Here is an 11,093-nt window from a genome sequence, read left to right on the forward strand (position 1 = left end):
AAGATAGGGCATATATATATATATATATATATATATATATATACACACACACACACACATATATATGTGTGTGTATATATATATATATATATAATACATATAGACATATCTCTCCAAAATATGTCTCATACAGATAAATATTTCCCAATTAAAGATGGCAGTAAAGCTATATTTATATTATTTTGAAAAAACTTTCATAAGAATATGATATTCACATTTAAGGTTAGTATATTCAATGTTTTCAACATGTAATCAGATGACATTCTTTTTAGAGATATAAATCAAATAAGTATTACTTTTCAAAATGATTTACAGGTTTAACAATATTCTTTTAAGATGCTGTGGATATCAAACTTATTACAAACCTCATTAAGAATAATTTTTAATACACATATCAAAAAAAGCTATTTAAGGCTGATTTTCTTTAAACCATCTTTAATTTTCTGATTTCCAGTTTATAAGTGTTTAAAATGAATGAGCATAATTTTACTTCCTAGTGCTAATTTTATATTAATTCAAGATATTTTGATTCAATATATAGCAATAAATCTCCACATGTTAACCATTAGTATCTTGGGGTTTTTAGTGGTATGTAACAACCATTACCTATAAAACACATCATTATTTTGGTGATTTTACAAATCGTTTCTCCAGCTGTAAATTAAAAAAAAAAAATTCTAAGACTTAGCGAATACAGAAAAATTAATGTAGTCGACTTCCAGATTTATAAATTTCTATTTTATCCTGGAAGAGAACATTAAAAATATGTCATTGCTATAAAAGGCCATCTTGTTAACATTACAAAAGATTGGCAGGAGTAAGGACTGTGTCACTGACACATGGAATTTTGGAGTTATCTCTACAAATCATTAGGAAAATGTTCAAAGGTAAAAAAAAGGAAACAACAAAATAAAACAGCATAGAAATATTTAAACTATTTTGATGATGAATAGCTTAGTCTAAACCAAATTTTTTTGCACTCATAATACTCATTCTCCCCTCAAATGCCTTCAAAAAATACCTTACAGAGTACAGTAGCAAAAATCAAAGACAATATATTTTCAAGAACAGAAAATTCTCTAGCGAAGACAGGTGTGTGTGTGTGTGTGTGTGTGCGCGCGTGTGTGTGCGCGCGCGCGCGCACGCGCGTGCTCAGTGGTGTCCGACTCTTTTGTGACCCTATTGACTGCAGCCCACCAGGCCCCTCTGTCCATGGGACTATCCTGGCAAGAATACTGGTTGCCATTTCCTTCTATTAGCAAAAAAAGGTATGTTATAGTAAAGAGCAGACTTCTTTGGAGACATTAGTCAGTTAACTTGCAATTCATTATGAAGACTTGTCTTTCCTCATCTGGGGAGAATCTAGTAGTCTATTTGAAGTTGCCACACCGTTTTCCATTCCTTTTCTACAAAATCTGCCCTTAATCCGTTTCTTCTTCACACTTGGGGCCTGAAGAGGAGCATCTTCTTCCATCCACCTCTGAAGCTGGACATTAAATAAATTCCATGTTACATATGCTTGGATAGAGCAACTGGATGACAGAACAGCAATTTTAGCTGCCAACACGTTCACATCTTCAGCAGAGTCATCCGAATTCCCATTCTGCCCTCCAGCCAGCTGAAAACCAGCCGTTATCAAAGAAACAATTAAAGTCACAAGTCGACCCAAAATAAATACAATGGCCCATAGAGAAAACTCCTTCTGGAACTTTTCATCGCTAAAATAAATCAGGTCGCAAGAGTGGGAAAGGAATTCCACAAAATAATGCATCATCAAAAGTAGAAGTCCCAGGTGATTCAAGTACAAGAGATAAGCTCCGGCAATGTGAAAGAGGTGAAGACCAACATATACAGCTTGCTGGGAGAGTTCTTGAGGTCTGCTTCTCTGGAATAATAGTTCGGGAAAGGCGTGAAACCAGTAAGCCAACTGGGAGATGTAGAAAAACTTCATCTGAAATGTCATCATGTTATGGGTATGAGCCTTCCATAAGGCAGTCAGGTCTGACAGGCAATTTTCAGAGACTAGAATGAATGTCCCCCAAATACAGGAGACAAGGAAGAAGACGCTAAACTGACCCGATTCATAAAATTTGCCTTGCCTCTGTTTGGGGAACTGCATTCGCCTGTTAATTCTATCCAACACATACTCTTGAATGGTGGCGTGAATGATGATCGCCACCAGCGTGTAGAAGAACACGGTGGCCAAGTCTTTGGCACCATAATGATAAAGGAACTTGGGTGCTGTGGCTAGTTCTGCTTCTGCTGCAGGGAAGGTAACCCCGTGCTGGAGAGTAATAAAAACGATCGACACTTCTGCTGTCCCCTCGAACATGAGCCCCAGCACGAAGAACATCCCCACACAGGCGACAAAGTCCGCATGATTCTGCAGGATGAATTCCAGGCTCAGGAGTGGGGGGTTCTTGGAGCCCTTCTTACGAAACGTCATGGTGGCGGTTCGACTACTCACCGACGAGCGGCAGCTGCCTCCCCGTGGCTGCTCCTCACGGCACCGCAGCAGCCGCTGCGGCGGCTCCGGGGGCTTCACTCCCCATCCCGGAGCCGGTCCCGGGTCGCCACAGCCGCCCAGAAAAAAATCAATCACAGCAGCGGGCCGAGAGGACTGAGCATGCGCACTAGGGTCGGCGGAGGCAGGGAAGGAAATCGAGCACCGCGCCCCTACCCGGCGCCAGGCCGGGGGTTGCAAGCCTTGATCTTCTGCGTTGATCGGCGCCTTTTGAAATCCGCGGCCGCCGCCAAGATGCTCCGAAATCTGTCCACGGCATCGTGACAAAGCAGGACAGAGATCTGTTTGTTCTTCATCAGCAGTGATAATGATAAAAAACAGTTTAATAGTTACGCTAGAAGCCCTCTAATAGGGCTTAGTATTCACCAGGTGCTGTTTTAAGCTCTTTATAAATGAAAGCTTTCTAGAAAACTCAGTGAGGTAAATACTATTGTTTTTAAATATATATATATATATATATATAAATAAATTTTTTTCCAGATGAGAAACTGAGGCACAGAGGTTAAGTGGTGTGTCCAAGATCACACAGCTGGCAAATCAGTCGCACCTGGAAATATTTTGCTACGGCAACAGAGCACACTCAAAAATAGTTCCCTGATTAGCAATAATATCTGTGGCAATGTAGAAAAGATGGGGAGTTGGAAAGCTCTCAGTTCATGGAGAGGTCTTTTGGCTGCAAAGCTCACAAATGAATTTCCTCTTTCTAGGCGGGCTGCCGTCTATGGGGTCACACAGAGTTGGAAACGACTGAAGCAACTTAGCTGCAGCAGCAGACCAGAAATTCACTTTTCATTATTAGTTTTTTGCATATAATTTTGCTGAAATTCACAGATCTTTGTAAATGTTAATATCTTCATCAATTCAAAGTTCACGTCAGTCTTCAAATTTGTCTTTGCAGGCAGAGTAGTTTTCTAGTTCTTCTGTGTTGCATGAGATCATAATGATTACTGATAGAGTTAAGATTTGAAGTCAAAATGAGGGCATCAAGAAGAGAAAAAAAAAAACAAAAAATCAAGCTTGAAGGCAGTTGCCAGGGAGAAAAGAGTCAAAGAACAGAGCAGTGTCTAGTAGGAATTGTTGAGTTTATTCGAGAAAGTGCAAATTTACTTTACAAAGAATTTTAAATTTTTTTGAAAATAATTATAATTTAAAATATAGAATTAATCAGTTTTCTTATAGGCATAGACAATATGACTAATCATTTTGTGACATAATAAATATAAAAATAGTTGTGCAATTTCTGTTCTAAGATTTCTGTTTATATTTGTTTGATATTTTTGATAGGTCTTCCAACTCTTCCTATGCACACATGATAGATTTTGCCTCAAAAAAATGATCAAAGTGAATAGAATAAATATTTATGCATAGTTGTGAATGGTATTTTATTATCAAAAGGAAAAAAGAAAAAAGGCCATTTTCAGTTAGGTTAAAATTATCTCTTAAAGAAAAACCAACAACATTTTCACCATCCCAACCTTATTTTTGAAGTAGAGAAACTTCTTCAGTCATCAAATTATATTCTGTAGTCTAAATTATTAATTTAAAATGTATATTAATAGTGTAAGTATTTGAATTTTAGTTTCATATTTCCTATTAACATCATAAAATGTCAAATTTCTAAATTATTAGAATCTCTAAGAGTATTACAATAATATATAACATGTAGTTTGCTTTCAGTAGTTTTATTGGCACTATGTGACCAAGAATAAAAGGTATGTAATGATATCTTAAAAATTTGGATACCAGAAGGCAATGGCACCCCACTCCAGTACTCTTGCCTGGAAAATCCCATAGACAGAGGAGCCTGGTAGACTGCAGTCCCTGGGGTCGCTAAGAGTGGGACATGACTGAGCGACTTCGCTTTCACTTTTCACTTTCATGCATTGGAGAAGGAAATGGCAACCCACTCCAATGTTCTTGCCTGGAGAATCCCAGGGATGAGGGAACCTGGTGGGCTGCCGTCTATAGGGTCGCACAGAGTCGGACACGACTGAAGCTACTTAGCAGCAGCAGCAGCATGATTATTACATCATTTAATGTATGGGGGGTATTCCAGTTTTATGCACAGCCCTGTGCCTGTAGTACAGATAAGGATTAAATTCAACTGGAGATTTCTTCTCTGGCTATGAATGAGTAATGATGATTGAACTTCCACTACTGTTGTAAATAACTGAAAAACTAGACAAATTACATAAAATAACTTTTAAGTTATTGTTTGTAGTTATTGGAGAACAAGAAAGGAGGGAGAGAAGTGAGGAAAGCCCCACAACTTGCCTGGTTTTCTGCCTGGACATATTTTCCAGTTCACTGTTCAGAGACTAGGAGATGGAGGGTGGAGGGGGAGCTTGGAGCCCTTGGAACTGAGAAGAGATAGGAGTTAGGAGAAGGTGATGCCATTGAAGTTTGCTGGGCAGAGCAATTTGCAGACAAAGTTAGTTGATTAGAGCACTTTTGAAATTTGCATACACATTCCCTAGAGTGTTCTTCTAATATTAAGTCTTATATGTATAAGGTTAGAATACATGCATGAGGCCAAACAAGAAACAATAGAAGAAATGTAAATTCAAAATTTCCAAGAATTCAAACAGGACTAGGAGACTTTGAAGTTTGGAAAAGTCAGAATGCCCTTGGAACACTTATGAGACTCTACTTGGCAGAGGGCCAAGGAAAGTCATAGTCAAGAGTAAGGCTAAACTTGCCCTAGGGGAAAAGCTACCTCATACTTACCTACACAGTTTTCAAAAAGCTTTCAAAGAATCAAGGCGATCCGCAAGGAACTGTCTGTCAGAAAAATCCACAGCTCAACAATAGGGAATTTCTATTGTCCAGCGTCTAATAAAATTTGTGAAATAAAGGCTAGTTTCAGTTGGGGTCTATCAAAATACCTATATGTGGTCTCTCCATGTGGGTACTGGCATTGTCACTCAGCAGTGACTATAGGCTCTAAGACAATTTTCTAGGCTACAGAAGTTTTGCGGCCTTTTACGATCCAGCATTGGAAGTTATATCATATAACTTTCATTGTCAAAGCAGTTACAAGCCTTTTAGTTTCAAGGTGGAGCAGTTTGTGGGGACGGTGGGGAATACAGACATCACCTTTTAATAAGAGCTATACCTGAATATGTCTGGCTAAGTTTTTTAATAGGTACATTTTTTTTTCCTTTCAATAGCAATTCTTCTTTCCTCTCACATGAAATATGTACTATTTCCTTTCAATGCAAACAAAGTCTCATGCCAATAGAGCAAGAGGATCAAGTTTATTATCCAGGAATTTGAAAACTAAATTAGATTCAGGCACAGAAGGGCTCCTTAAGTCCTTTCCTTTGTTACACTTAGTCTTTATTTGAATACTTGGAAAGAAACAAGGTATCTGGGTCTCACATACCTAAGTCACAGGAAGAATGCAATAGACACATATGCTACTGCTACTGCTGCTGCTAAGTCTCTTCAGTCATGTCTGACTCTGTGCGACCCCATAGATGACAGCCCACCAGGCTCCGCTGTCCCTGGGATTCTCCAGGCAAGAACACTGGAGTGGGTTGCCATTTCCTTCTCCAATGCATGAAAGTGAAAAGTGAAAGCGAAGTCGCTCAGTCGTGTCCGACTCTTTGCGACCCCATGGACTGCAGCCTACCATCCTCCTCCGTCCATGGGATTTTCCAGGCAAGAGTACCTGAGTGGGTCGCCAGTGCCTTCTCCAAGACACATACGGGATGTGGTCAAATGGGGATGCACATAGCAGTCAGTGCTCAACAAAATTAGGACATCTATCTGCGGAAAGACCCTAGATCTTTTATTTAAACCCAGTCTCTCTCCTTGGGAAATGAAAGATTTTTCTTTTTTCTTTAAAACATGAACTAAATATTACAAGATATTTGCTCATATTTATTGGTTTGTGTATTTTAAAAGATAGAGTTAAGCAATAACTGCTGTGTGCTAACCACCATTAGGTACAGGGGTATTAACAAGGCTTCTAATATCTGGAAATAGTGCAAGCTATATATGTTTCTATATAAACATTCATAGGGCTTCCCTGAAGCCAAGTAAGGTTAATGTGTTAATGTTAATCTTTCTCTTTATGATACAACAGTGAATTATGCTATTAATTATAATGTATCAATTATACTATACTACTTCAAGGAACTTTATTTCATCAATGAATTTTTGGTGAAAGCAAGAAAGGAATGGAAGGATTAGCATATGAGTATCAGTGCAGCTGGTAAAAAATCCACCTGCAATGAGGGAGACCTGGGTTCAATCTCTGGGTTGGGAAGATGCCCTGGAGGAGGGCATGGCAACCGATTCCAATATTCTTGCCTGGAGCATCCTCATGGACAGTGGAGCTTGGTGGGCTATAGTCCATGGGGTTGCAAAGAGTTGCATGCGACTTAGCTACTAAACAACAACAACCCTCTAAAGAGGATTGCCGCATACTGGGCAAGGTATCTTTTCAAATGCTATACTGATTTTGTTATAAGAAGTTTGAAAAAAAATTGATAGTAAGCCCCATTACAATTTAGGTACTATATATTAATACAAATAATTAGTATTTTCCATTATCTACACAATATAACATTTTGAGTATTTTATAACTTAATATTATTATTTATGACTATTTTAGCTGAAATACTCTTTTAAATGAATTACATGCCTTTTTAAAACATAATTTCACCCAAGGGATAAGTGGACACTGATTTTGACTTTGTTAAACAAGTACATTAAGAACTCTATATATGAACACTGTCTCATCTGTCAATATTATTTCTTATCTCACATGGAAAAATTAATTATATCTGTATACTTCTAACATACCAGATTTTTAATAAATTTGGATAATTCAAGTAATTAAATTCAACATTTACATGCTGAAATTCAATAGCATTTGAGGAAGCATGATATGTTGGAAGAAAACTACTTCAAAAGATCAAAAGCAAGTCACTTTAAATCAATGTTTATAACTAGCAGTGATAATTGACTGAAACCACCAAATACTTAGCTCCATTAAGCAAAACATAATATGATTTAGCTTGTGCGTGAAATTACGAAGTCTCTTGAGGTTTAACTGATTCAAACAGTTTTAAATAATTCAATTAAAGAGATTTTTTTACATTTAAGTCACTTTCATAACTGATAAGACATGTTAAACATAGGCTTTAAAAAATACAGCAAGCAATATGATTGAAGATTTAATGGAATAAAGAAAAGCCTCGATGGGGAGAACAAGATGGTGGAGGGGTAGGTGGACATGGAGTACATCTCTCTCCACGGATACATCAAGAATAGACTTTCAGACACAGACGTGCATGCAAAACACCAGCTGAGAGCAGACAGGAGAACCTGACCAGCAGAAAAGAATATATAGACCCAAGCAAAACTTGGTAGGACGCAAGAACTAGGCGGAAAGATGGGAACGTTGGTAGGACTGGACCTGCCCTCAGGCAGGTGGGGGAACTGAAGCAGGGGTCTGATCCCTACATCGGGGCAATTGTCTGAGTCAGAGGAGAAACAATTAAGGCTGATGGTGAAACAGCTGATCTCTGGCAGCCTAAATGGAATGAGAATCAAACCATCCTTGCTGCACCAATACATACCCCTGACAGGGAGGTAGATGCCCTGGAAGGTACAGCTGTGGGGAGGTGGAGTTTAGGGATTGTGGAGCAATCCCAGGGTAAGGGCTGCTATTGACTGCGGAGAGACGGATCAAGGGGATGTGAAGGAGGAGATTGTGGTGGGAAATGCCTGTGGAGGAAAGCTGGGCAGCCGTGGAAACAAGGCGATACTGTTGAGTCACGCGTAGGGGGGTGGAGCCATCACCATAGCCTCTCTCCCCCCACTCACCAGCGTTGGCAGCTGAACAATAGAGAGGCTGGTCCATCAAACACCTGACACACTGAACTACTGAGTAAGACCCCACCCAAGGTGCTCCTTTAAGTGACTGATGCACCAAACTACAGAGTAGGACCTCACCTAGGGCACCCCATAAGTGCTTGACATCCCAATCTACAGTGTAGGACACCAGCCAGGGGGGCCCCTCTATGTGTCTGATGCTCAAAACAACAGAGAAAGACCCCAGGCAAGGGAGCCCTCTAAGTGCCTGAAGGAGTGGAGCTATGGAGAAAGACTGGCCCAAGAGGCCTTCTGATCGCCAGCTACAAGAGGCTCGAAAAAGACTCTGATAGGGCCATAGCTCCTGCGGAAGAGGCAGTCCGTGTCACAGCACATTTGGCGCCACCAGCGTCCCTGCAAGCCAAGCAGCTGTGCCACTCTCACTGGGACAGAGCAGTCACAGGCAAAAAATGTCTTACATCTATGTGCACAGGGTCGCTTCGGTAGGGTCTGACTCTTTGCAACTCTATAGCCTGTGGCCTGCCAGGCTTCTCTGTCAGGGAGGTGGATTCTCCATGCAAGAATACTGGAGTGTATTAACCAATATTGCTTCCCATACCCTTCTAGAGCACTATATTTCCTGCTGCCCTAGCCGCCAACTCCCCTGAGTACCTGGTGCTGCCAGAACCCCTGCAACCCAAGCAGCTGCACCACCTGGACACCTGGTCTTCACAGGGGCAAACCCAAGTCCTTCAGGGCGGCCTCAGGAGCAAACCCCAGTGGACAACGCACATGCAGAGGTGGAAATAAAACCACAATTGAAACCCAGGGGCAGTGTGATTAAGGAAGAAAACCCAAAACCTTCCCACCAGCCATACAAGCTGAAGATTAAATCCACGTGATCAACTAGGCAGACTCTGTGTCTACGGAATATATAAAAGGTCATTGAGAGCTCCCACAAAAAAAAGCACACTAGTTCTGATAGCTGTGGACATTGGAAGCAAGAACACACAGGAGTAGGACCAGGTTAGACTCTGAGCTGCCCCCACAGCAGGTCCAGAGATCAGCACACTGTTGGAGGGCGTCCTAGGGAGGCGAGGTGGACTGTGACTCCCAGCGAGGGAAAGGACTCTGATAGCAGTGACTCAACAAAAACATTCTTACGTTTTGACTTGTTCTGTAGATTCTTTTGGATTTTTCCCTTTCTTTCCCCCCTCTGCTGTAGTTGTTGATTTTATTGGCACTATGAAATCTAATTAAGCTTTTGAGCTTTTTTTTTTTTTCTCAGTCACACTTTTTATTGTTGTAAACCCCTGCCCCTAGGTTGGGCTTTTGCAGTTCTGGGGAGTTTTCTTTTCTTTCTCTTTTCTCTTTTTAATTTTTTAAACCTATTATTTTTCCTACATTTATTTTTTTGTTTGCTTTTCCTACTGTCTTTTTCCTCTTGCAGTTAATCTTTAATGTATATAAATCTTCTTCATCTACCTCTATTTAACTTTGCATATCTAATCTTTCTTTTCTTTCCTTTCCTCTCAACACATTTGTTAGTTTTATTTTCATTGCTTTATTCCCCAGTTGGCACTTTGCTGTAGTTTTCTTTTCCACTTTGTGCTTTAGTTAGTTTTCTTCTTAACTGGTAAATATCATTTTTTATTTCCTTTGTTTGCTGGGTCAACCTGTTGTACTATATTTTTGTTAGACGTTTTGACTTTGCTTGTGGGTGTATATGTATATATTCCATTATTTTAATTATTATTTGCCTGATTTGGTAAATGCCATTTGTCTGAGATTCATCTTTGGTTTCTCATTTTTGAATATTTGTTTTAATCTCACTTAATGTCATAACAAACCACTTGTGGAACCTTCATTCCTGAGCAGAGATCAAGCCCTGAGTCTTTGGAGTGGGAACACAGATCCAAGAGACCAGAGAACTAACCCTAGGGAGTATCAAATAGTGAGAACTCACACAACGGAAATCACTTGAATACAAGACCTGGCATCACCCAAGCACCAGTAGCACCCTGTGCAGGACACCTCATATAAACAACAAAAGAAAAATACAAACCCAATCATCAGCAGACAGGACTATAACCTCACTCAGCCTTGCTCATCAGAGGAAAAACAAACAAACAAAAACTCAGCACAAATCTCACCCCATATGAAGTTTACACAAACCAGTGGACCAACTTTAGGAGAGCAAAAACCAAAAGAAAGAAAATATTCAAACTTGAACCTTGGAAAAGGGGACCTGAAACACAGTAAGTTAAAAATAATAATGAAAAGGCAGAGAACTACTACACATATGAAGGAACAAACTAGAAACACAGAAGTCCAAATAAATGAAGAGGAAATAGGCAAACTACCTGAAAAGTCAGAATAATGATAGTAAAGATGATCAAAAACCTTGAAAATAGATGGAGAAAATACAAGAATCAATTAACAAGACCTATAAGAATTAAAGATTAAACATACAGAGACAAACAACACAATTACTGAAATTAAAAATATTCTGGAAGGAATCAATAGCAGAATATCTAAAGCAGAAGAACGAATCAGTGAGCTGGAAGACAAAATGGTGGAAATAAGTTCTGAAGAGCAAAATAAAGTAAAAAGAATGAAAAGAACTGAGGATAGTCTCAGAGATGTCTGGGACAATATCAAATGCAACAACATTCAAATTATAGGGGTCCCAGAAGAAGAAGAGAAAAAGAATGGTTATGAGAAAATTTTTGAAGAGATTATA

At 39.5% G+C, this 11,093-nt stretch overlaps 1 protein-coding gene across 1 annotated transcript; it reads right to left on the reverse strand.

The window, feature by feature from the left end:
- Positions 1–418: 418 nt before the first annotated feature.
- On the reverse strand, positions 419–2,644 carry LOC145535061 (translocating chain-associated membrane protein 1-like 1). Its single transcript, XM_081563516.1, has one exon. It carries the CDS (start codon positions 2,444–2,446, stop codon positions 1,328–1,330), a length of 1,119 nt encoding a protein of 372 aa, XP_081419642.1. The 5' UTR covers positions 2,447–2,644; the 3' UTR covers positions 419–1,327.
- Positions 2,645–11,093: the final 8,449 nt, after the last annotated feature.

This window comes from Giraffa tippelskirchi, chromosome 1 (assembly GCF_054371585.1).
Source record: "Giraffa tippelskirchi isolate mGirTip1 chromosome 1, T2T-mGirTip1v1.2.pri, whole genome shotgun sequence".
In the NCBI taxonomy this organism is placed as follows: domain Eukaryota; kingdom Metazoa; phylum Chordata; class Mammalia; order Artiodactyla; family Giraffidae; genus Giraffa; species Giraffa tippelskirchi.

What these genes read in the sequence shown, in the direction of transcription:
- LOC145535061 (XM_081563516.1), bottom strand. Translation starts at nt 2,446, where the DNA reads ATGACGTTTCGTAAGAAGGGCTCCAAGAACCCCCCACTCCTGAGCCTG.